Source organism: Ovis canadensis, chromosome 14 (assembly GCF_042477335.2).
Source record: "Ovis canadensis isolate MfBH-ARS-UI-01 breed Bighorn chromosome 14, ARS-UI_OviCan_v2, whole genome shotgun sequence".
Lineage (NCBI taxonomy): Eukaryota > Metazoa > Chordata > Mammalia > Artiodactyla > Bovidae > Ovis > Ovis canadensis.
Window position 1 is genome coordinate 60,682,686 of NC_091258.1, and position 27,380 is coordinate 60,710,065.

Genomic DNA, 27,380 nt, shown 5'->3' on the forward strand with positions numbered 1-27,380 from the left:
ATTTGGACTCAAGATATGAAATAACCAGCAATGGAAAAGCATATATTTATAAAAAACGTTCATCTCTTACTCTACCTCACAGAATTGATAATGGAGAGAAACCATATGAATGTAAGGAATGTGGGAAGGCCTTTAGTCGTCATACAGACCTAAAAGTACATCAAGTAATTCATACTGGTGAGAAACCATATGAATGTAAGGAATGTGGGAAGGCCTTTAGTCGTTCTACAGATTTAAAAGTACATCAAGTAATTCATACTGGTGAGAAACCGTATGAATGTGAGGAATGTGGGAAGGCTTTTAGTCGTCTTACAGACTTTAAAGTACATAAGAGAATTCATACTGGTGAGAAACCCTATGAATGTGAACAGTGTGGGAAGGCTTTTAGTCGTGCCTCCAACCTTGCTCAACATGCCAGAGTTCATACTGGTGAGAAATCCTATGAATGTAAGGAATGTGGGAAAGCCTTTAGTGATGTTGGAACACTTAAAATACATCAGAGAATTCATACTGGTGAGAAACCGTATGAATGTAAGGAATGTGGGAAGGCCTTTAGTCAAGCCTCAAACCTCATACAACATGACAGGATTCATACTGGTGAAAAACCCTATGAATGTAAAGACTGCAGGAAGGCCTTTAGTCATGCTTCACATCTTGTTAGACATGAGAGAATTCATACTGGTAAGAAACCCTATGAATGTAAGGAGTGTGGGAAGGCTTTTAGGAGTAGCCATCAACTTACTATACACCATAGATTTCATACTGGTGAGAAACCGTATGAATGTGAGGCATGTGGGAAGGCCTTTAGTGTGTATGGACGACTTACTCGACATCAGAGTATTCACAGTGGTGAGAGACCTTTTGAATGTAACAAATGTGGGAAGTGCTTTAGGCTCAGTTCAAGCCTTAAAGTACACCAGAGTATTCATACTGGTGAGAAACCCTTTAGATGCCACAAATGTGGGAAGTCCTTTAGGCTTAGTTCAATGCTTAAGGTACATCACAGAATTCACACTGGAGAGAGACTTTGTGGGATATATGTATAGTAGACAGTGGAATTATACAACTTGTAATGAAGAGAATGTGAGAAGGATTTTATATGGTTCAGTTCTTATAAGGCATCAAATAATTTAGGAACTCCTGGGAATTCAAGCAATGTTTGATGTTTTTCAGTTATGACCCAAATACTGTTCACCTCTAGAGAATTTATATTGTACTTTATATTAACAAGTCTTTTATGGCATTTCCCTTTTGTTACTATTCACTGAGTGACCAAGCTCTTTGGCCAAGGTTGCAAAGCAGATAAGTGCCTCCAGTTCCCTGGTTGGGGAATTAAGATCCAGCAAGCCACACAGCATGGCCAAAAAAGGAAAAAGGAAAAATAACCTTCCAACAAAGAAAAGTCCTGGGCCTGGTGGCTTCACTGGTGAATTTAAACAAGAACTAATACCAGTCTTTCTCAAACTTTTCAAAAAAGTTGAAGAGGAGGGAATACTTCCTAACTGATTCTGTGAGACCAGCACAACCCTGTTAACAAAACTAAAAAACCACTACAGTAAAGAAAACTACAGAACAATGTCTCTTATGATCATTTATTCATAATTCAAAAATCCTCAACAAAGTACTAGCAAACAGAATTCTGCAGCATATTAAAAGGATTATACACAATCACCAAATGAATTTATTCCTAGAATGCAAGCATGGTTCATCATGTGAAAGTTCACCAATGTAATATGGCACATCAGCAAAATGAAGGGAAAAAACATGATCATGTCAACTGATACAAAAAAAGGATTTGACAAAATTCAACACCCCTTTATAATAAAAACACTCAACAAAATAGGAATAGAAGGAAATCATCTCCATTGTAACAAAAGGTATATATGAAATTATCTCCACATAGTAAAAGCTATATGAAAGACCAATAGGAAGCATCAGTTCAGTTCAGTCGCTCAGTCGTGTCCAACTCTTTGCGACCCCATGAATCACAGCACGCCAGGCCTCCCTGTTCATCTGTCCATCACCAATTCCCGGAGTTCACCCAAACTCATGTCCATCAAGTCGGTGATACCATCCAGCCATCTCATCCTCTGTCGTCCCCTTCTCCTCCTGCCCCCAATCCCTCCCAGCATCAGAGTCTTTTCCAATGAGTCAGCTCTTCACATGAGGTGGCCAAAGTGCTGGAGTTTCAGCTTTAGCATCATTCCTTCCAAAGAAATCCCAGGGCTGATCTTCAGAATGGACTAGTTGGATCTCCTTGCAGTCCAAGGGACTCTCAAGAGTCTTCTCCAACACCACACCACAGTTCAAAAGCATTAGTTCTTTGGTGCTCGGCTTTCTTCACAGTCCAACTCTCACATCCATACATGACCACTGGAAAAACCGTAGCCTTGAGTAGACAGACCTTTGTTGGCAAAATAATGTCTCTGCTTTAGAATCTGCTATCTAGGTTGGTTATAACTTTCCTTCCAAGGAGTAAGTGTCTTTTAGTTTCATGGCTACAGTTACCATCTGCAGTGATTTTGGAGCCTAGAAAAATAAAGTCTGACGCTGTTTCCACTGTTTCTCCATCTATTTCCCATGAAGTGATGGGGCCAGATGCCATGATCTTAGTTTTCTGAATGTTGAGCTTTAAACCAACTTTTTCACTCTCCTCTTTCATCAAGAGGCTTTTAAGTTCCTCTTCACTTTCTGCCATAAGGGTGGTGTCATATGCATATCTGAGGTTATTGATATTTCTCCTGTCAGTCTTGATTCCAGCTTGTACTTCTTCCAGCCCAGCGTTTCTCATGATGTACTACTCTGCATATAAGTTAAATAAGCAGGGTGACAATATACAGCCTTGATGTACTTCTTTTCCTATTTGGAACCAGTCTGTTGTTCCATGTCCACTTCTAACTGTTGCTTCCTGACCTGCATATAGGTTTCTCAAGAAGCAGGTCAGGTGGTTTGGAATTCCCATCTCTTTCAGAATTTTCCACAGTTTATTGTGATTCACACAGTCAAAGGCTTTGACATAGTCAATAAAGCAGAAGTGGATGTTTTTCTGGAACTCTCTTGCTTTTTCAATGATCCAGCAGATGTTGGCAATTTGATCTCTGGTTCTTCTGCCTTTTCTAAAACCAGCTTGAGCATCTGGAAGTTCATGGTTCACATATTGCTGAAGCCTGACTTGGAGAATTTTTAGCATAATACTTGATAAAAGATTTTTATCTAACATCAAGAAACAAGACAAGCATGTCTGCTTGTACCACTTCTACTCAAAACAGCACTGAAAGGTCACAGCAGATCATTATGCAAGAAAAACAAAGGCATCCAAATTGGAGAGGAAAAAGTAAAACGATCTCTGTTAATAGGTGACATGATATTATATGTAGAAAACCCTTGCTTTTTCCCTGGTGTGATTCCGTCCTGTGCCGCTGCTGGTTTGAATAGTAGTCATCTAATTCCGTCTGGCTTCTCTCCCACATAAGTGCGTGCCGCCAACCCATGGAGGATTCAATGGACATGGACATGAGCCCCTTGAGGCCCCAGAACTATCTTTTCGGTTGTGAACTAAAGGCTGACAGAGATTATCACTTCAAGGTGGATAATGATGAAAATGAGCACCAGTTATCTTTAAGAACGGTCAGTTTAGGGGCTGGAGCAAAGGATGAGTTACACATTGTTGAAACAGAGGCGATGAATTATGAAGGCAGTCCAATTAAAGTAACACTGGCAACTTTGAAAATGTCTGTACAGCCAACGGTTTCTCTTGGGGGCTTTGAAATTACACCACCTGTGGTCTTACGGTTGAAGTGTGGTTCAGGGCCTGTGCATATCAGTGGACAGCACTTAGTAGCTGTGGAGGAAGATGCAGAGTCAGAAGAAGAGGAGGAGGAGGAGGTGAAACTCCTAAGTATATCTGGAAAGCGTTCTGCCCCTGGAAGTGGTAGCAAGGTTCCCCAGAAAAAAGTAAAGCTTGCTGCTGATGAAGATGATGATAACGATGACAGTGATGATGAAGAAGATGATGATGATGACGATTTTGATGAGGAAGTTGAAGAAGCTCCAGTAAAGAAATCTGTATGAGATACTCCAGCCAAAAATGCACAAAAATCAAACCAAAATGGAAAAGACTCAAAACCGTCAACACCAGGATCAAAAGGTCAAGAATCCTTCAAAAAACAGGAAAAAACACCTAAAACACCAAAAGGACCTAGCTCTGTAGAAGACATTAAAGCAAAAATGCAAGCAAGTATAGAAAAAGGTGGTTCCCTTCCCAAAGTGGAAGCCAAGTTTTTCAATTATGTGAAGAATTGTTTCCGGATGACTGACCAGGACTATTCAAGATCTCTGGCAGTGGAGGAAGTCTCTTTAAGAAAATAGTTTAAACAGTTTGTTAAAAATTTTCCGTCTTATTTCATTTCTGTAACAGTTGATATCTGGCTGTCCTTTTTATAATGCAGAGTGAGAACTTTCCCTACCGTGTCTGATAAATGTTGTCCACGTTCCATTGCCAAGAATATGTTGTCCAAAATGCCTGTTTAGTTTTTAAAGATGGAACTCCACCCTTTGCTTGGTTTTAAGTATGTATGGAATGTTATGATAGGAATAGTAGTAGTGGTGGTCAGACAGGTGGGAATGCTGGGGAGACAAATATACATGTGAAATAAACTCAGTATTTTAATAAAAAAAAGAAAACCCTTAAGACTACAAAAGAAATCTGTTAGATTTGGTAAATGAACTCAGCAAAGTTTCAGGATGCAAAGTCAACATGTAGAAATCAGTTGCATTTCTGTACATTAACAACAAAAGGAATTTCAAAAACAAGTCCATTTATAATAGCATCAAAAAGGATGAAATAGTGAAATTAACCAAGGAAGTAAAAGTACAATGAAAGCTACAAAATCAATTACAGAAGACATAAATAAATGAAGAAACATCCCATGTTCATAGATTAGAAGACAATGTTATTAAAATGCCAGTGCTACCCAAAGCTATCTACAGATTCAAAGCAATCCCAATCAAAACCCCAATGATGCTTTTTGCAGAAATACAGAAACCCACCCTGAAATTCAAATGGAATCTCAAAAGGACCTCTAGTAGCCAAAATAATCTTGAACAAATCTAGAGGACTCACATTTCCTGATTTCAAAACTTACTATGAAACTTTAGTAATCAAAACAGGGTGGCATTTGCATAAAGACAGACATATCCACAAGTGGAATAGAATAGAGAGCCCATAAGTAAACCCTTACATATATAGTCAAATGATTTTGACAAAGCTGCCAAGACCATTCAATGAAGAAAGTACCCTTTTTCAACAAATACAGCTGGGAAAACTGGTTGTCTACACTGAAAAGAATGAAGCTGGACCCTTACCTAATGTCATGTACAACAACTATCTCAAAATAGACTGAGGACCTAAACACAAGACTTAGAACCTTTAGAATGAAACAGGAAAAATCCTTCATGACATTGGATTTGGCAGTGTTTTCTTGGATATGACATCAAAGACACAGCAAAAGAATTGGACTTGATGAAATTTTTTAAAAAAATTTGTATCAAAAGACAGTGTCCATTCAAACAATATCATTGAAACTAATGGAGTATCATTTTCAATAGGTAATTTTTGGAAATTACTTTTCTATAACTGTGTATCTTTTTCATTAGATGAGAATGTGTAGATCATTGTCACCTGAAGGAATAAAGAAAAGACAGACACTATCCACAGAGTAAAAAGGCAGTCCACAGAATGGGGGGAAATATTTGCAAATATGATAAGCATATCCAGAATGTAGAGAAGCTTCTAAAACTCAACAACAATTTTTTAAAAATGGGTAAAAAACTTAAATAGACATTTCTCCAAAGAAGATATATGCATGGCAAATAAGCACATGAAAATATGCTTAACATCACTAATCATTAAGGAAATACAAGTCAAAACTACTGTGAGGTGCCATCTGACATCTATTAAGATCACTACATTGGGGAAAAAAAAAAAAACAGAAAAAGAACAGTGTTGGAAAGGATATAGAGAAATTGGAACCTATCTGCACTACTGGTGGGAATGTAAAATGGTACAACCATTGTAGGAAACGTATGTAGTTTCCTCAAAAGGTTAAAAAGAGAAGTATGTATGATCCAGCTGTGGGTATAATTGAGGTCAGGGTCTTTTAAGAGCTAGTTATATACTGTTCATACCAGCATTGTTCACATTAGCTCTAACATAGAGGAAATCCAAGAGTCTGTAAGCTAAATGTGGTATATATATACAATGGAATATTCCTCAGCCTTTTAAAAGAAGGAAATTCAGTAATATGCCAAACAAAGATGAACTGTGGGGATATTTTGGTGAATGAAGTAAATTGTCACAAAAGGCGCATATTGAATGATTCCACTTACGTGAAGTACTTGGTCAAAAATCACTGAGCTTGTAATGGTGGTTGCCAGTGCCTGGGGAGAGTGGGGAATTATTGATTATGATTGATAAGTATAAAGTTTTAGTGTTAAAAAGTGAAGTTATAGGGTTCAATGGTAGTTATGACTACATATAATGTCACTGAAATGTATATTTAAAAATGGTTAAGATGGTAAATTTATGATATATGTATTTTTGAAAAATACAACAACAAAAATTCACAGACTTGATAGCTTTAATTTATCTTCTTACAGTTCTGGAGACAAGATGTCATCAAGTTTGGTTTCTTCTGAGGCCAGCCTCTTTGGCTTGCAGATTACTGCCTTCTCACTGTGTCCTCATGTGGCCTTTTGTCTGTGTGTGCGCATCTCTGTGGTCTCTCTGTATGTCCTAATCTTGCTGTAGTGACATTAGTATTAATAAGAGTGGATTAGGGCCCACCCAAATAGCCTTATTTTAGTTACTTCTTTTAAAACTTATCGCCAGATACAGTCACATTTTAAGGTCCTGAGGGTTAGGATTTCAATAGATCAACTTGGGGGAGGCACATAACACTGGTTCATAACACTGGTCAAACTGATAAAACGAGGTCTCAGGCATACAAAAAACTTTTAAGGCAAGATATTCCAAGGGATATTCCAGTTATTCCCAGAAACTGCTCAAGATCAATCCCTTCTTAGAATGTGTAGGATTGGAGCAAACCAAGGCTGAGGTATTAACCCTTTACTACAAGCTATGCAAGCACTAACTCAAAGCTAATTAAGAAAATAAAGATAACCGGAGATAAAGAGGAATAAAAAGGTGAACTCATCAGAAACACGCAGCAATTTAAAATTTTGTGTAAACCGAATAACATAACTTTAAAATATATGAAGTAAAAATGATAACAAAAAAAAGAAATAGAAAAATTGGCAATTATAGTGGAGGACTTTAATGCACCTCTCTTAATGCACACATAGAGAATAAGTAGACAAAAGAGTCAATGAATATCTGAGTAACATGATGAATGAATTTCACATATATAGAATACCATACCCAGTAATGACTGAATACACACCTATTTTCCCATGCATATGGAACAATATATAAAAGTTGATCATAATTTTTGGTTGAGCCATAAGTTTCAATGCATTTTTAAAAATTAGGATTGTTCAGATCATGTCCTCAGAGTAGAAGGGATCCAGAGTTTTGTCTAGAAAAAAAAATTTTTAATGTTGAAATATTGAAAACTTTCCTCCGAGACTTAAAGAAAGACAAGATATCCATGGTCACCACTACTACTCAATATTGTATTGTAGAATTTAGCCATTGCAGAAGGCAAGTAGAAAAGACTTAAAGGTTGGAAAGGAAAAACTAAAATTTTATTATGTGTACATAGGGTATCTAAAAGGATTTCAGGTAGCTTAGAGGGAATGTATGAAATCAGTAAGGGTACTGGCTGTAATGTCAATATTTTTAAATTGTATATATGTACCAACAACAAACACTTTAAAATGTTGTTTTTAATTACAGTTTATAAGTATTAAAATCAAATACCTAGTAATAAATTAACAGAAGACATGCAAAACTTCCACACATAAAATTACGAACTAAATTGAGATGAAGTAATACTTAAAGAAATTAAAGAATATATACTTTGTAGATTGGGAAATTGTTGAAATAATTTCAGTTCTCTGTGATCTGAGTTGTATATTTATTGCATACTACTCACCCCAAAATACCATCAGGCTCTGTGTGTGTATAATGGACAAGCTGATTCTAAAATATACTTCGGATTGCAAAGGAGGAAGAATAACTAAGACAAATTTCAAGAACCAGGAGGAGGAAGAGGGGAGGGATAAGAGCAACAACAAAACTGGAGGACAAGTACTAGCAGGCATCAACTCTTACTATCCATTGTGGCCTTGGAATTTCCCCTGCGGCCTTGGTCAAGGATAGACAGATCAGTGGAACTGTAGAGTACAGAAACAGACTCACACATGTAAGACAGAGTTAACACTTTGTTATAAGTTGGGAAAAGATTCTTTCTTGTAAGTATTGCTGGGTGAATTGAATATATTATGGAGAAAAATTTTGATGCCTACATTACCCTTTTCTCATAACCATACCCCCTCATTCATATGACTTGAAAGACTAAATCTGAGATAAACTTAAATCTGTAGGGGAAAAAATAGATTATGATTGTAGGTAGTAAATTTTTTCTCAAGTAGTGATAAAGTTTTTTTTTTTATATTGGTATATAGTTGATTTAGTAATTTCTTAAATAGAATATAAAAAATACAATGCCACTGAGGGGAAAATTGATGATCTGATCACATTGAACTTAAGAACTTGTATTTGTCAAAAGGCACTATAAATAATACACAAGAGGGTGGCACACCCACAGAGTGGGGAAAGATACTTGTAGTGCATATATCTGATGAAGACTTCCTATCCAGAATGAAGAGTTCCAAATCAATATGAAAATGAGGAAAAGGCATGAACTGTACTTCACAAAAGGTAGATCCAGGAGACCCCAAAACATGAAAAGGTGCTCACCCTCGAGTTATTTTGCCTTATTTTAGTTTATCCAATTACTCATAGTTCCATTAAATTTGAAGTTACACCAAGATGTTTTATTGGGTTCTGATTGATCATTTTTAGAAAGAATGCTTGTTGCCAAAGTATTATTAGGTGACGTTGTATACATTAGAAAGCATACAATGTTGGATTTTTCCAGTGTTCAGCTCTGTTCAGTTGCTCAGTCGTGTCCGACTCTTTGCAACCCCATGAATTGCAGCATGCCAAGCCTCCCTGTCCATCACCAACTCCCGGAGTTCACTCAGACTCACGTCCATCGAGTCGGTGATGCCATCCAGCCATCTTATCCTCTGTCATCCCTTTCTCCTCCTGTCCCCAATCCCTCCCAGCATCAGAGTCTTTTCCAATGTGAACATTTTTTATGTTTTAAGAGAAAGCTATCCTCCAAAAAAAAAGTTCATTTATTAAACCATTATGTTCATGCATGTGGATTTCTGTCTATAAAATGGGGATGTCCTTGAGTAGAGTCAAATAAAAACTGATGCTGGACTCATTTCTACATCCTTTTTCAGATCTTCTTTACAGAAATATTTCTCTCTGTGTTAGTCATGATACACTCCAGATATCTGCTAAATTAGCCCATTACTCTCACTTTGCATCCAACATCATTAGAATAAAAAATGTAAGGTATAATTTACAGCATAAATTCCTTCCCTTCATCTCATCAGTTAGGCTTAATTTAATTAAGATCTGATCATGGTAACTGTAATCAGAATTAACATCACTACATCAAATTTCCAGGTCATGTCTTGTTAGCAGCCCCTAATCCTTAATACATTTATTCCTATTGAGAGCTTATCTTACTATATTATAAGACACTTTAAAAACTATGTCAATTTAGTCTGTCACCTCAAATACTTTAATTGCAGGATCTGGTATGCTGTAGGTAATATAGTAAAGGTCTAATTGTTTTGTCCCAAATTCTATTTCTAGCAGTCAAGTTAGGGAAATATCTGTAGAAATATATGACATGAAAGGACATTCAACATATATTTTGGATAACTAAACATTAAAAACAAAATTCTAACAATAGGCAACAGATTAATTAATTTGGTTCTGCTATATGAAGATAAGTATACTATTGTTAGTCATAATGATTTTAGTCTGCATTAATTGCTGAAGAATTAGTAGGTTTAAAATAAACATACATAATTTGGAGATGGTATCTTGTTGAAATTTAGATCATAGGGTCTCTTGTCAGATTTTTAAAATATGAAACTGAGTTCATAGTGTTTATGACATCTTAATGCCTTGTTTTTTCATTGATAAATGTAGAATATCACCTACTACTTATGAGTATTGTGAAAAAAGATACTCTATAAAATACCTAATAGTATTTTATCCCATTATATTAGTGTAAATTAGCTGGTTTTACTGATATGAAGATGTTACATGTCCTCAAATATAAAAGAGTCTTAATAGTACTGTTGTTATACTATTAATAAAATTTGTTTCTCATGCTTGCTATTTCTTATAGAGCTAATAACATCCACCCCAATTTAGTAGTTAAGTGGGAGAGTGCATTTATTCTTATTAAAGAAATTTATTTTTAATCAGAAAAGAGTTTTGAAATACAAACCCAACCCACATTGCCTGAGATTGGCCTTGGCTCAATTAATAGAACCTGAAACTGTAAGAAAAAAAAGGGAAAAGAGGCCTTTTTAAACTCAAGTGAGTAAACTTATTCCAATTGTTATTTATAAGCTAATAAGTTTTATATTGAAATACTTGATTCATGACTAGGTTTTAAAATGAAACTGAGATATCTGATTCTATCTTTATGCAAAAATTAATTTGTAAATGAGCTGTACTTATTCATTGGAAAAGACCCTCATGCTGGAAAAGATTGAAGGCAGGAGGAGAAGGGGATGACAGAGGATGGCATCACTGACTTGAAGGACTTGAGTTTGAGCAAGCTCCTGGAGCTGGTGATGGACAGGGAATCCTGGCATGCTGCAGTCCATGGGCTTGCAAAGAGTCAGACACAACTGAGTGACTGAACTGAACTGAAAGCAAAGTAACTACTTACAATTCAGACATTTCTAAATACAACAGAAGCTAACCTAAAGTTGGCAATTTGATCTCTGGTTCCTCTGCCTTTTCTAAAACCAGCTTGAACATCTGGAAGTTCACAGTTTACGTATTGCTGAAGCCTGGCTTGGAGAATTGTGAGCATTACTTTACTAGCGTGTGAGATGAGTGCAATTGTGTGGTAGTTTGAGCATTCTTTGGCATTGCCTTTCTTTGGGATTGGAATGAAAACTGACCTTTTCCAGTCCTGTGGCCACTGCTCAGTTTTCCAAATTTGCTGACAATAATACTGAGTGCAGCACTTTCACAGCATCATCTTTCAGGATTTGAAATACCTCAACTGGAATTCCATCACCTCCACTAGCTTTGTTTATAGTGATGGTTCCTAAGGCCCATTTGACTTCACATTCCAGGATGTCTGGCTCTAGGTGAGTGATCACACCATCGTGATTATCTTGGTCATGAAGATCTTTTTTGTACAGTTCTTCCGTGTATTCTTGCCACCTCTTCTTAATATCTTCTGCTTCTGTTAGGTCCATACCATTTCTGTCCTTTATTGAGCCCATCTTTGCATGAAATGTTCCCTTGGTATCTCTAATTTTCTTCAGATCTCTAGTCTTTCCCATTCTGTTGTTTTCCTCTATTTCTTTGCATTGTGCCTGACGTGGCTCTTGAGAAACCTATATGCAGGTCAGGAAGCAACAGTTAGAACTGGACATGGAACAACAGACTGGTTCCAAATAGGAAAAGGAGTACGTCAAGGCTGTATATTGTCACCCTGCTTATTTAACTTTTATGCAGAGTACATCATGAGAAACGTTGGGCTGGAAGAAGCACAAGATGGAATCAAGATTGCCAGGAGAAATATCAATAACCTCAGATATGCAGATGACACCACCCTTATGGCAGAAAGTGAAGAAGAACTAAAGAGCCTCTTGATGAACATCAAAGAGGAGAGTGGAAAAGTTGGCTTAAAGCTCAACATTCAGAAAACTAAGATCATGGCATCTGGTCCCATCACTTCATGGCAAATAGATGGGGAAACAGTGGAAACAGTGGCTGACTTTATTTTTCTAGGCTCCAAAATCACTGCAGATGGTGATTGCAGCCATGAAATTAAAAGACGCTTACTCTTTGGAAGGAAAGTTATGACCAACCTAGATAGCAGATTCAAAAGCAGAGACATTACTTTGCCAACAAAGGTCTGTCTAGTCAAGGCTATGGTTTTTCCAGTAGTCATGTATGGATGTGAGAGTTGGACTGTGAAGAAAGCTGAGCACCGAAGAATTGATGCTTTTGAACTGTGGTGTTGGAGAAGACTCTTAAGAGTCCCTTGGACTGCAAGGAGATCCAACCAGTCCATTCTACAGGAGATCAGTCCTGGGTGTTCATTGGAAGGAATGATGCTAAAGCTGAAGCTCCGGTACTTTGGCCACCTCATGTGAAGAGTTGACTCATTGGAAAAGACTCTGATGCTGGGAGGGACTGGGGGCAGGAGGAGAAGGGGACAACAGGATGAGATGGCTGGATGGCATCATGGACTCTATGGACATGAGTCTGAGTGAACTCCGGGAGTTGGTGATGGACGGGGAGGCCTGGCGTGCTGCAATTCATGGGGTCACAAAGAGTCAGACACGACTGAGCGATTGAACTGAACTGAACTGAACCTAAAGTTTGAAGGATCACATGACCCAGGACTAATTTTTTTTTAAATTTTATGAGTGAAAACATCTAAAATTTGTTGGTTTAATTAATACAGACATGTCTTTAGAGTCATCAGTATGAAGTATAATACATTGAATGTATATTACTGAAAGTCAGTTAATTCATAATATGTCTCAATTTATCAGCAAGAAATATTAACTTAGGATGATAATATTTTTGTAACTAATAATAGAGATAAGTGCAATAGAAGATTTTAGGTGAACTCTTCAGAAATAATTATGTTTTGGTTTTTCCATATTTTGGGTAACTTAAAACTCTAGAAGATGTAATAGGCATACAGAAGGAGATGGTATGTGATTTCTCAGCATGAGCTCTGCACTTCAGATTAAAGTAGAGAACTCAGCACACCCAGGGAAATGACACGTGTGTAACTACTTTAGTATATTTTTTGCTTCTTTGTGTTTTTCTGACATGAATCACTGTTTACCTTACTTCTCATTTAAAAATTTCCAGAAGATCCAATCCAACCTTTTCGGTTTGTTCTTTTTTTTTGGAGGGGTGGGGGTAGGGGGCACTTTGCTGGCATACAGGATCCTAGTTCCCCAGACCAGGGATCCAACCCATGCATCCCACCCCCTCTCCCTTACCCACACCCCCTACCCCGCCACTGCTCTAGGAGTGAGGAGTCTTAATCACTTGACCACCACCTGGGAAATCCCCAATCCAACTTTTTGATCAAAGAAAACTATATTTCTAATAGATGTGGACACGTTCACAAGAAAATTGAGTTTCCTTGCAGCTTTGAACCTTACTGAACTCTTTTTTGAGGTCTGGAGAAAGAGTTTTCCCCAGCAAACTGCCTAAAAATCTACAGTTCCACATTTCTGATTCTGGCTCCTTCAAAATAAGTAATAGGTTTTCAAAAATTATTTAGGAGTATCAGGAATTTCTATGCTTGAGACGTGGTGGAAACTTGTGTTGAGAAAATAACTTCAACTTAATGCTTCTATATCTGTCCTCTTGTTCATTTTTCTGCGCTTAAGATAGAAAATGTGAAACTTACCCAATATCCTCTTTTAGTCCTGGGTACTTTCTTCCAATTCCAGATATTACTGGGGCCCCTGAGTCTTAGATTACCTGGCTCTCAAGGAAGGAAGGACTAAATTAACTAACTGAATGTGATTTTGATGCGATCTGGTTCTCTTGGTGTTTAACATGACGTGATGATGTATGCCCCTTCCAGAAAAGAGAATTACTGTAGACAGCAATTCCTGAAGTCAGTGATCTGGAAAAGGACCCAAAGCTACTCTGTCTTGTCTACAATGAGAATACACTAAAAGGTAATCTCACTTTATCCAATAAGACCTGGAAACATGGCTTTGCTACTAAACAGTGTAACTTGTATCTGTTTTGATCTCAGAAGCTTCAGGTCTAAAATGGAAATACAGGGACTTCCCTGGTGGTTCAGTAGTTGAGAATCCACCTGCCAATGCAGAAACACGGGTTCAATCCCTGGTTGGGGGAAGATACCACATGACACGGGGAAACTAAGTCCCTGCACCACAACTACTGAAGCCAGGGTGCCCTAGAACCCACTAGCGGCAAGAGAAGCCACCACAATGAGAAGCCGAAGCACAGCAACTAGAAAAAGCCTCGTGGGCAACAATGAAGGTGCGAAGCAATGAAGAAGACCTAACACAGCCAAAAGTGAACTAAATGATTAAAAACAAGATGGAAATATGCTAAGCATCTGTAACATTTTAGGTGTAACTGGAATTTTAGGAAAGATATGTACACCCGAACATGCATACACACACAAATACACAAACGTACAGCATGGGTAGATTATGAACCCAAGTTCGGGTGCTCACCTGTCAGGCACTCCATGACCTTGGACATCCCATCACTGACTCAACAGGGTGGACCCTCACACATAGTCCTGAGCCCTCGTAAAATATGATGTCTGAAGTCATCTCTTCAAAATTCTCCGGTGCCGTGCCACGCCACCGGGGGTCGCCTCTTCGTAACCCTGGGAACCACTCAGCTTGGCCTCGGCCTCAGGTCGGACTGAGATCTGCGGGCAGAGATAAGCGGTGCGCACGCGCAGTCCGGTGGTCTCAGAATTCTCCGGGCAGGCTGGGAGCCGCGGCTTAGCTTTGGGACTTCCTAGGCAAGACCGTAGCTCCCACAGTCGACGAGGTGTTTTCGACCTCAGGTATTTTTCCCGTGTCCCTGTGGCGCGCTGCGCGCGAGTGGCGCCCTTCCAAGGAAGAATCCGGCATGGGTCGCCAGAAACGACTGTGAGGTAGCCCGAGCCCGAGGAAGGCGGTGAGTGGAGGTGAGTGGAATTTCCGGAGGCGCTCAAAGCGTGGGCGCTCCGAGCGCCGTCGTGGGAATCCCCCAGCCCCCTCAGTCCTGTGGGCACTTGAGCAGCGGGGAGGGTGGTTGCAGCCCTGAGAGAAAGTCTGGACGGCTGCGTGGTTGTGAGAGGCCTTGCTCCGTGCGGAGGGCCGCGGGACAGTTCAGCGGCGGTGGGTGCCATTTTGAGACCCGACGAGGTGCCTGGTTATCCTTGCCTGACGGGGATCAAAGGTGCACGTCCTTTGTCTGAACGTGAATTGCGGTAGCCTCCTGGTGAATATCTCAGTGACCCATGGCTCTGAGAGCTCCCTGCTGCTTCCTCTCTTTTCAGCACCTACTTGGAGAAATCACTCCAAGTGGGAAACCAGATGCTAAGCCCTCGATGAAGGGTTTTGGTAAGAAGGTACAGACTGGCTTTTATATGGGAATTTTAAATTAGGGATTGTCCCCGAGTCACGATTCTAGGAAGGAATGGATAGAGAGACTCTAGTATATTCAAAAGCAGAGACATTACTTTGCCGACTAAGGTCCGTCTAGTCAAGGCTATGGTTTTTCCTGTGGGCATGTATGGATGTGAGAGTTGGACTGTGAAGAAGGCTGAGCGCGAAGAATTGATGCTTTTGAACTGTGGTGTTGGAGAAGACTCTTGAGAGTCCCTTGGACTGCAAGGAGATCCAACCAGAGCGTTCTGAAGGAGATCAGCCCTGGGATTTCTTTGGAAGGAATGATGCTAAAGCTGAAGCTCCAGCACTTTGGCCACCTCATGCGAAGAGTTGACTCATTGGAAAAGACTCTGATACTGGGAGGGATTGGGGGCAGGAGGAGAAGGGGACGACAGAGGATGGATGGCTGGATGGCATCACGGACTCGATGGACGTGAGTCTGAGTGAACTCCGGGAGTTAGTGATGGACAGGGAGGCCTGGAGTGCTGCGGTTCATGGGATCGCAAAGAGTCAGACACGGCTGAGCGACTGATCTGAACTGAACTGAAGAATGGGGTTCCTTCCTGGGAAAGTTGTTTCTGGGTGAACCTACTGTGAGCACCCTCTTCTTATTTCATTTTGGTTTTCTGTATGAGCTCGCAACCGATGGAGCCACAGAGGGTGTACTGTAATAAATAATAAATACTCAGCGTGTGGCGACTCTGATTATTTCCCTGCAGATTTCTGTAGCTAAGAAGCAAGAAAAATGTCAGGTTAATTATGACTTGTGTTTGCAAGTTAAGTGACTGAGCCAGAATTCAGTTGTCTAGTTCTTAACCAAAGTTCTTTTGATTGAATTTATGGGTATAGAGGGAACCATAACCCCCCCAAGTTTCATAGATAATCACTATATATATTTGTAATTTCCATTTTCCAAAGGTATACACAATTCAAAAGATTTAGACCTGGGTTTTTATCTAGAATAAAAGTTTGTTATATCTTGGGACAGTTTTGTACAAAATTAGTGATCAAGATAATGAGAATGATTAAGAAACTCCCATGACATCCATGAGATGATATTATGTAGATAATAAAATTTCTGTTTATAAAAGTTAGTCGTGATAAGGAAAAATGGCCATGATCTAATGTTAAATCATCTTCATATGGGACTTTCTTGATAGTTCAGTGGCCAAGACTCCTAGCTCTCAATGCAGGAGCCCCCCAACCCCCTTTACATCCCTGGTTGGGAAACTAGATCCCATATGCTGCAATGAAGACCTGCTGAATACAAATAAATATTTTAAAAAATCATCTTCATAGTTGTAGATAATGATACCCAAGAAAATTTAAAATTAAATATGGCATTAATTTTTTAAAATAGGGGATAATCCTTGCCAAAGGATCCCCTTTCCTGCAACATTTAGATGGTTTATAGTCTTCAAAACAGCCCTCTTTTGTAGGTGGTATTCTTATCCCTTTTTTGCTGATGTTATAGGTAACATAGGCACTTAGAAATTTTTAACTCTCACAGCTTAAAGTTCGTTTTCAATTCCTGAAATTCCGGCAACATAGCTTGTGTCTTAATTTCAACAGTATATTATATTATATATTATGCGTGCCTTTTCTTCTTTTTTTAATCCATTATGCCAATCTCTTTTAAGTGAACAGTTTAATCCATTTAAATTTGAAGTACTTACTGATTAGGAGGAACTGATGCCATTTTGCCATTTGTTTTCTGTTTGTCTTTTTTGTTCCTTGATCCCTCCATTCCTGCCTTACTTTTGTGTTTAATTGATTGTGCTGTCCTGTTTGATTATCCTTTCTCATTTTTCTCTATATTTTAGTTTTTTTCTTAATGGTTATCTTGAGGATTATAATGAGCATCTTAAATTTATGACAGCCTAGTTTGAATTAATACCAGCCTAACTTTAACAGTATACAACAAATCTGCTTTTTGTTTGTTTGGGGTTTTTTGTTTGCTTGTTGTTTAGTACACTGTGGGTATAGCTCAGTGGTAGAGCATTTGACTGCATACTTTTGAAACCTGCCTTGGTCTTCACTGAGTCAATATTGTTTTCCATCATTTCATATGGATTAATTATTAAGGAAATCTTAAGAAAGGCAATGCCAAAGAATGCTCAAACTGCTGCACAATTGCAGTCATCTCACATGCTAGTAAAGTTATGCTTAAAATTCTCCAAGCCAGGCTTCAGCAATACGTGAACCGTGAACTTCCAAATGTTCAAGCTAGTTTCAGAAAAGGCAGAAGAACCAGAGATCAAATTGCCGCCTTTGGCTGGATCATCAAAAAAGCAAGAGACTTCCAGAAAAATATCTATTTTTGCTTTATTGACTATGCCGAAGCCTTTGACTGTGTGGATCACAATAAACTGTGGACAATTCTGAAAGAGATGGGAATACCGGAGCACCTGACCTGCCTCTTGAGAAACCTATATGCAGGTCAGGAAGCAACAGTTAGAACTGGACATGAAACAACAGACTGGTTCCAAATAGGAAAAAGAGTACGTCAAGGCTGTATATTGTCACCCTGCTTATTTAACTTCTATGCAGAGTACATTGTGAGAAACGCTGGGCTGGATGAAGCACAAGCTGGAATCGAGATTGCCGGGAGAAATATCAATAACCTCAGATATGCAGATGACACCACCATTATGGCAGAAAGTGAATCGAAACTAAAAAGCCTCTTGATGAAAGTGAAAGAGGAGAGCGGAAAAGTTGGCTTAAAGCTCAACATTCAGAAAATGAAGATCATGGCATCTGGTCCCATCACTTCATGGCAAATAGATGGGGAAACAGTGGAAACAGTGGCTGACTATTTTTCTGGGCTCCAAAATCACTACAGATGGTGATTGCAGCCATGAAATTAAAAGATGCTTACTCCTTGGAAGGAAAGTTATGACCAACCTAGAGAGCATATTAAAAAGCAGAGCCATTACTTTGCCAACAAAGGTCTGTCTAGTCAAGGCTATGGTTTTTCTAGTGGTTATGTATGGATGTGAGAGTTGGACTGTGAAGAAAGCTGAGTGCTGAAGAATTGATGCTTTTGAACTGTGGTGTTGGAAAAGACTCTTGAGAGTCCCTTGAACTGCAAGTAGATCCAACCAGTCCATCCTAAAGGAGATCAGTCCTGGGTGTTCATTGAAAGGACTGATTTGGCCACCTGATGCGAAGAGCTGACTCATTGGAAAAGACCCTGATGCTGGGAAAGATTGAGGGCAGGAGGAGAAGGGGACGACAGAGGATAAAATGGTTGGATGACATCACCCACTCAATGGACATGGGTTTGGGTGGACTCCAGGAGTTGGTGGTGGACAGGGATGCCTGGCGTGGTGCAGTTCATGGGGTTGCAAAGAGTCGGACACGACTGAGTGACTGAACTGAACTGAATGTATCACCGTATTGCAAGCTGTCATATTTTTAACCTGTTGCCTGAGAGATGAACATCCTTGTACACATGCTATTAAGTGTCTACAATATTCTAGACCTAGAAGTTGTAAGACTTGGGGTAATACAATCACTAGAAAGCCATAGTTGCTTCCTTTAAAATGCTTATTATCTAAAATGAGGTAAAATCTGAGTAGGAGTAAGGTGGTGTGAAATGAGAGACAAAGGTGACCTACCTTGTGAATTCACAGGAATGTCTGTGTAGCAATAGATAGGACCTGAGCAGAATGCACAGATTCTGTGAAATATCAGTGATAATAAATGGATTTTTTTGCTGTGACTTTTGTACTTTACAGTTTCCTTCTAATTTTGTTGGGCACAAAGTGAACCTAGTAGGATATCATAATTCAGCAGCTGTCTGGGAGACATGGCTTAGTTGACAGGTTTAGAAACCAGGTAAACCTTTCTGTCAAGAAAACCTGAAATAAAGCTATATTAAAATCATCATCATTTCATACAAGAGATTACACAAAGACTGCTCTCTATTTTGTCTAGACAGAACTCCATCATACCTGAGAAGAAGTGGTAGAGTGAATGTAGATACTGGGATCCAAAGAAACAGACAAAAGATAAGCCGCTCAGTAAAACAATCTAAATTTAGATAACAAAGAATTTTCTTGAATGTTCCTCCTTTTTGGACAACATCTTTCTGTTAACAATTTTTAAAAAAATAATTCACATTTATTTCAAGTTTGTTGTTTAGTCACTAAGTTGTTTTTGACTCTTTGTGACCCCATGGACTGCAGCATGCCAGGCTTCCCTGTCCTTCACTATCTCCCTGAGTTTGCTCAGACTCATGTGCATTGAGTCGGTGATGCCATCCAACCATCTCATCCTCTCTTGCCCCCTTCTCTTGCCCTCAGTCTTTCCCAGCATCCAAGTCTTTTCCAGTGAGTACGTTCTTCACATCACATGGCCAAAGTGGTAATTGTTAAAATAATCATTGAATAAAGTTTAAAAAGAAAAATCAAGATCAGAATTAAAAAATAAGCACTGCTTTTAGATGGTCATATAACCTTCCAGACTTTTATTATCTACTAATTTCAGTGGTCTCTTTCTCTGACTCTGCTTCTCTGTGTTGCTTGATATATTCAGATATTGTTCAGAAATACTTATATTGGTCAATCTGATTCTTTTGCTGACAGTGTATCTGGAATATTTCCCATATCCTTAAATATTTTCCCAACTTCACATTTGGTATCTACTTTGATTTATAGCATAGTGATGGTTTGTCATATATTTAACTAGTAAGTCTTGCTAGACTCAAAGTCCTGAACACTGACTTTCTATCTTCAATGTCTTAACCTACTTCATATAATTATAAAGCCACAAAAGAGGTCCTTATTAGGATGGTAGTCTTGGAAGATGGGAATAGAAGGAAGAGGATCTGCTCTGAGTAAAACTGCATTGCCTACTCCTAGGTCTGTATCTCCCTCACCAAAATGATACAGTGCCAGAAAACTTCCTGCTGACATATCTGGGTCTGGCAGAAAGGCCTCTGTTCTATGACTTTGTTCCTCCTAGACCCCTGGGATTTGGCAGAGGAAGTGGGTTTATCTAGAATCCTAATCTACCCAAATCATGTGTGATGGTAAATAGTTTGGAACCTGGAATGGAAGATTATAATGTTATTAACTTATGTTCTGTTGGGAACACCAAACTGATCTCAAGGTCTTTCTCTTCTACCAGCTCTGGCTTTCTGGACATGTGCTTTTCTGTTAGAGAAACCTTGAGGACTAATCCAGTCTTGCAGGTCTAAAACCATTGTTCATGTAAGTTGATGTTTCTCTCCTTCTTCGAATATGTGTATTTTTTTAGATCATTTGAGTATTTTCATTAATTTTTCTAAAGTTTACTACCCAAAGAGGTTCCTGAGATAACCTGCCTCCCAGCTTTTGTTCTAGTGAAATGTGATACATAATTACCCAGCATCCTGTCAGTGTGCCTCAGTCTAAACTAACTAGTGTTGATGTCGCTGTCACACAAAGCTGGGTGTCAGATGAGCTGCAGGGCAGTGCAGCCGGGCAGTAAGGTAAGCTGTCTGGCCTTTAACCCTTCCTCCTTGGTTAAGGAAATGACCAACCAGTACAGTGTTCTCTTCAGACAAGAGCACACCCATGATGATGCCATCTGATCAGTTGCCTGAGGGTCAAACAAAGAAGACTCTGAGACAGTGGTCACAGGATCCCTGGATGACCAAGTGAAGGTCTGGAAATGGCATGATGAGAAGCTGGACCTACAGTGGAATCTGGAGAGCCATCAGCTGAGTGTGTTGTTTGTAGACTTCAGCCACACCCTCCCTATTGCTGCATCCCATTATCCTGATGCTCATATTCTTCTCTGGCAGTTGGAAAAGAGCGAATAAATAAAGTCTGTAGATGCAGGACCTGTGGATGCATGGACTTTGGCCTTTTCTCCCGATTCCCAGTATCTGGCCACAAGAACTCATGTGGGGAAAGTGAACGTTTTTGATGCGGAAAGTGGGAAAAAGGAGTGTTCTTTGGACACAAGAGAAAATTCATTCTTAGTATTGCATATTGTCCTGATAGGAAGTTTCTGGCCAGTAGAGCTATAGGTGGAATCATCAGTATTTTTGATATCACAACTGGGAAACTTCTGCATATGCTAGAAGGTCATGATATGCCCATTCGCTCCTTGAGTTTTTCCCTGGAGTCACAGATCCTTGTAACTGCTTTGGATGATGGCTCCGTCAAGATCTGTGACCAACAACATGCCAGCTTGGCTGGCACATTGAGTGTCCATGCATCCTGGGTGCTGACCGTTGCATTTTGTCCTGGTGACACACAATTGGTTTCCAGTTGATCTGACAAAAGTGTGAAAGTTTGGGGTGTTGGAATGAGGACTTGTGTTCACACCTTCTTTGATCATCAGGATAAAGTCTGGGGAGTAAAATACAATGGAAATGGCTCAAAAATTGTGTTTGTTAGAGAAACAACTAGGAAATTCACGTCTATGATTGTCTGGTTTAAAGGTCAAAGTCTTCCAGACTAATGCTGCAAAGAGAATGTATAGATTGAGCATGACATCCCTTACTTTTCTGGCTTGTTTAAAAGAAATTGCATTTATTTTAGCAAAAACTTGTAGATACATATAAATCTCTTCATGTTTTATTGTAAATGCCATTCATACTTTAACATAAAGTGTTCTTAATGCAAAAAAAAAAAAACTAGTGTTAATGTTATTACTAAGAAATTACCCAACATGTCTTACATGCCCATTCATCTATCAAGGGCAGTGTTGAAGGAGTGAAGGAGATAAGTCCATTAAAGATTTGTTATATGAGTCAGGTCTGGATTTTGTTTGAGATGGAGACAAAATTTTGTTTGGTTGTATTTGACTGCTCAAGAGAAGACTTTGAAATTTTCTAGATGTAAGATTCCAGGTAGATAAGACAGAAATTTGGTATTGAGTGACTTAAATCTCAGTGAATAGTAGTGTCTCATAGTTTATGTGAATTAGTGTATATACATGATTGAGATTTGCAAACTTGGAGGTCATGGATCTTGGCAGGAAATCCCTGAAAGCTAAATATCAAGACTATTCTGTTGTTGAATGGAACATACTAAATTTGGGTGACATATTTCAGCATCCTTCCTCAATATTCTTTAACTCTACTTATTAGTTATCTACTGTTGCATAACATTACTCTGACACTTAGTAGCTTAAAGCAGTAAACATTTATCTCATGATTTCACTGGTTCAGAAATCTGGACATGGCTTAGTTTGGCTCTAGATCTCTTTACACTAGTTCTCTTGCAAGACTATTAAGTTGTTGGGTAGAGTTGCAGTCATCTTAAGGCCAATATTGGGTGTATCCTCTTCTGAGCTCACTCAGATGGTTCCAAGATCCAGTTTCTCATGGGAGGATTGGAGGCCACCCCTGGCTGAGCAAGTGAGACATCAAAAGAGGCAAACAACATAAAAGTCTTATTCTGCAATCTGCCATCACAAATAACATTTCACCACTTTAATCATATTGTGTTTATTAAAAACAGGTCATTCAATTCAGCTCATACACATGTGAAGGAGAGTACATAAGGGCATAAATACCAGAAGATGATCATTGGTAACCTAAGTAATCACTCAGCACAAGCCAAGTGTTCAGTGATAGACGTTAGAAGGCACTAAAAAGAAAATGTATCATCATAAGTAGTAAGTGAATACAGAATCATAGGATTGGAGAAGACCTTACAAATGCTGTGCCTCCTAAATGTTGTTCACTTAAATCTGATGTATATGTGCCAAAAATTAGGTGGATTTCTTTTTTAAAAAAACTATGAGATCTGACATAGTGAAGCATTTAATAATTGAGGAAATTCTCAATTTTATATAAACTGTATTTTCTAAATTGGGACTTTATACTGCATTAAAAAAAAACTGATTAAATTTTCCCTTCTTTAAAAGGCAAACATTTTCCTTGACAGCTCATGTTTACTGAGAATTTACATGACGGATACCAATCAGGCATTATCCTCATGTTCACTATTTAATAACCAAATGTTACTATTTTATCTGTTGTTAAATGGTTCAGATACTTAAGAACAAACCAGGAAATTTTGTCTACTTCAGCAAGCTTCTTCAAAAATACCTATATATTCTGCTTCAGTCCCCTCATATATTATAGATTTTTAGCCTATGTACTTGCCATATTGCTCTCTTCCTACAGTACAATCCTTATCTTCTCTCCTTCTGTGTTCAAAATATTCCTTTCATTTCCCCATTAATACATAGGTTTGCTGTTTCAGACATCGACATTCAGGGATGTGGCCATACACTTCTCCCAGCAGGAGTGGAAATGTCTCAACCCTGTTCAGAAGAACTTGTACCGGGATGTGATGATGGAGAACTATGATAACTTGGTCTCACTGGGTATGTTAATCAGCCTCAAGTGATTTAGAATAATTTAGAATCTGCTCTTTAAGATATGTATTTTTTTCCACTGTAATTTTTAGGGCTGCCTTTAGGAAACTAGTTAACACTTTCTTGTTCTTTTTTACTAAAAAGTGGTTTCAGCTTTGTCAGGCTGGAAATCATATCTGCATTAAATATCTTTATCCTCCCTCTCCTTCAGTTACATTCATACCTCCTCTGTTCTTAATTACAGTTGCTTCTCTTCCTTTATGAATAGGGTGTAGTTTAGAAGTCTTTGGCATTTGTTATATATCATTGTCAAAGAATCCAAATTTCCTATTTATTTATGCTCGGAATTTCTATAGATGTTCCATTTTATTATCTGATCCTCTTGCGGAGAGATCGTGTGGACATGGTGTTAAATTTCCCTACTTGCTCTAAATGAACCCCTACAATGTATATAGCAGTGGGTTAAATAAATGGAATTCATTGAAAACTGAAGAACATGCATTCTATTTTGGAGAAGTTTCTTCTGTTTTGTGGTTGAAAGTTATAATCAATGAACATTGCATTTTAAATGGATTTAATATCCTACAGACAGGTCTTCTTGTGTACTGTTTGTAAAACAACAATATCGATAATAGTGTTAATAGCTAACATTGTGCTAAGTATTTAATAGGCAAGGCTCTAAGCATTTTATATACATACATATATCAACTTGTTTTTTCCTCCTTATTATTCCCATTTTATAAGTGAGTACTGAGACACGATGGGTTTAAGTGACTTTCCCAAGGTCAGACGCAACTGGAAGGTACAAAAGCAGGAAGTAAACTAAGTTTCCAGGATCTGTATTTCCAACTAAGATATTAATACATGCGTTCAATAAAAAGAGAATATGTGAGTCTATATGTATGTATTCATATATATCTATATCTATCTATCTATCTATATATATATCTTAAACTGACCCTTCCTGATTTCTTGTATTTCATTCCCTTGCTGTCTCTTCTAGAAAATCTTATTCAATGTTATTTTGACCTTTTAACTGAGCGATGTTTTCTTCTACATCATGTGCCATTTTTTTCTTTGTAATCAGGACATTCCATTTCTAAGCCAGATGTGATTACATTATTGAAACAAGGAAAAGAGCCATGGATGATTGTGAGAGAAGAAACAAGAAGATGATGTACAGGTCAGTATGAGCAAGTCAAATTATGGGGCCACATCCATGTAAGTAAAAGCCCAGTTGTCAAGGAGACACACACTTGAAATATTGGCTTGGAAAGCTTCATTCACGGTGGAGAAAATACCTTTGATCTAAAGTGGAAATAGCTTTCGGCTTTCGGCTCGGAGGAGGCAAAGGTGCAACTTTCTTCGGTCGTCCTGAATCCGGGTTCATCCGACACCAGCCGCCTCCACCATGCCGCCTAAGTTCGACCCCAACGAGATCAAAGTCGTGTACTTGAGGTGTACCGGTGGGGAAGTCGGTGCCACGTCTGCCCTGGCCCCCAAGATCGGCCCTCTGGGTCTGTCTCCAAAAAAGGTCGGTGATGACATTGCCAAGGCAACTGGTGATTGGAAGGGTCTGCGGATTACAGTGAAACTGACCATTCAGAACAGACAAGCCCAGACTGAGGTGGTACCTTCTGCTTCTGCCCTGATCATCAAAGCCCTCAAGGAACCACCAAGGGACAGAAAGAAGCAGAAAAACATTAAGCACAGTGGAAACATCACTTTTGATGAGATCGTCAACATTGCCCGGCAGATGCGGCATCGGTCTCTAGCTAGAGAGCTTTCTGGAACCATTAAAGAGATCCTGGGGACCGCCCAGTCTGTGGGCTGCAATGTTGATGGCCGCCACCCTCATGACATCATAGATGATATCAACAGTGGCGCAGTGGAGTGCCCTGCTAGTTAAGAACTGCAAAGGAAAAAGGAGAATAAAGGATCATTTGACAACCAAAAAAAATAAATAAAGTGGAAATAAATGCTTTGCATGAACTACCCAGTGAATTTTATCTTTACTTCATTAAACACTCCCTTTGTTATTCTTCTTACATTTTCCTCCCAGTTCAGTGATGGGCAGTGTCCTCCTCCTTCATGCACTTCTTATTTATTTATTTATTTGGCTGCACCAGGTGTTAGTTCTGGCATGAAGGATCTTTTTTTTAGTTGCAGCATGTGGAATCTTTAGTTGAGGCATGTGAACTCTTATGCATGTGGAGTCCAGTTCCCTGACCAGGGATTGAACCTGGGTCCCTTGCGTTGAGAGCATGGAATCTTAGCCACTGGACCAGCAGGGAAGTCCCCTTATGCACTTTTTAATATGTATTTTGGACTCAAATATTTTCTAGAACCTCCAGGGCACTTAGATTTGTAATATGGCTTCATTAACTAAAAATATATTTATTACTATATCTGGTTAATAAATGGAGTTTGTATTATATTAGGGAAGACAAACAGTAGATAAATAGCAAATAAGTAGATAAATAACATCACATAGTGAAACATAGTTTGAAGGAGACTACCAAGGATAAGGCAAATTTAGATAATGAGGTAAGATGGTCAGGAACCCTTTTCTGAGGAAGTGGTATTTGAGCTGAGACATGGAGAGTAAGGGCCTGAGGCATTTGAGTATATGAGGAAGTCCATTACAAGAAGAATAAACGACACGTACAAAGGCCTGAAGATGAACATGAATGTTGTATGTTAAGGAGTATGTGGCAGATCGGAATAGAGTTATTGAGGGTTAACTTACAAAACATGAAGTCAATATATTATGGCAGTTCAGGTAACTTAAGGTGTTATTAAGAAGAATTAAAATTGTTTTCTAAGATTATTTAAGAGCCATGATCTGATTAAATTTTTAATATATATTTTAATACATTATTTCAAAAACCTTATTATTAATGAGACTTAGAAGTCTAGATAAAATAAATATAAATTTATTTGTTTATTTACTTTCTCATATACTTTTTACATATTTGAAATTTTTTATTAAAAATTTTTGTCCTAATATTAATATATTAGAGTTTTTCTTATTTCTTTCTAGGTTAATATTCTGAAATTATTTTTTCTTTTATCTCTACTATGTTGCTGAGCTCTATCACTTCATTTCTGAGTTTTTCTAATTCTGATTTATGTTGTTCTTTCAGCTCTTACAGCATATCAGAAAATTCAGAACACTTAATACTGTTAAGATGGCAACACTATCCCAAATTCTGTTGCTCAGTTGCTTAGTTGTGTCTGACTCTTTGTGACCATATGGACTGTAGCCTGCCAGGCTTCTCTGTCCATGGGATTCTCCAAGCAAGAATACTGGAGTAGGTTGCCATTTCCTTCTCCAGGGGAACTTCCTGACCCAGGGACTGAACCAGCGTCTCTTGCATTGGTAGGCAGATTCTTTACCACTGAGGCACCAGGGAAGACTCTTTAAACCATAATTTTAAAATTCTTTTTCAGGAACTTCATATATCTGCTTTTCTTTAGAGTTGGTTTCTGGCGCTTTGTATTGATCCTTTGATTTCTTTGTTTCTCTGTATCCCTTGTGATTTTTCACTGAGACTTTGGCTTTGTGGAAA

The 27,380-nt window shown here is 38.6% G+C and overlaps 2 protein-coding genes and 2 pseudogenes across 5 annotated transcripts in view; all 4 read left to right on the forward strand.

Annotated features, from left to right (window-relative positions):
• Nucleotides 1-13,201, forward strand: part of LOC138418756 (zinc finger protein 607-like) — a 32,870-nt gene extending 19,669 nt beyond the window's left edge. For 2 of the 3 annotated variants that reach the window (XM_069550579.1, XM_069550580.1), the window contains exon 5: nucleotides 1-1,576. In XM_069550579.1, coding sequence (XP_069406680.1) covers nucleotides 1-1,046 — 1,046 coding nt within the window. In that variant the 3' untranslated portion in view covers nucleotides 1,047-1,576. Of the gene's footprint in view, nucleotides 1,577-11,815 lie in introns of those variants that run through there. The other variant, XM_069550582.1, reaches the window with a different exon arrangement.
• Nucleotides 133-25,734, forward strand: LOC138418795 (large ribosomal subunit protein uL11-like). Of its 2 annotated transcripts, XM_070289291.1 has the most exons (4): nucleotides 133-177; nucleotides 20,617-20,699; nucleotides 23,680-23,817; nucleotides 24,896-25,734. In XM_070289291.1, the coding sequence occupies exon 4, from the start codon at nucleotides 25,220-25,222 to the stop codon at nucleotides 25,715-25,717; it is 498 nt and encodes a 165-aa protein (XP_070145392.1). In that variant the 5' UTR covers nucleotides 133-177; nucleotides 20,617-20,699; nucleotides 23,680-23,817; nucleotides 24,896-25,219; the 3' UTR covers nucleotides 25,718-25,734. The 2 variants fall into 2 exon arrangements, with proteins under 2 accessions (XP_070145392.1, XP_069406775.1); XM_069550674.1 differs by lacking the exon at nucleotides 133-177 and having other exon boundaries at nucleotides 20,622-20,699; nucleotides 23,694-23,817.
• On the forward strand, nucleotides 3,429-7,311 carry LOC138418772 (nucleophosmin pseudogene; annotated as a pseudogene).
• LOC138418762 (superkiller complex protein 8 pseudogene) lies at nucleotides 20,808-21,984 on the forward strand (annotated as a pseudogene).
• Nucleotides 25,735-27,380: the final 1,646 nt, after the last annotated feature.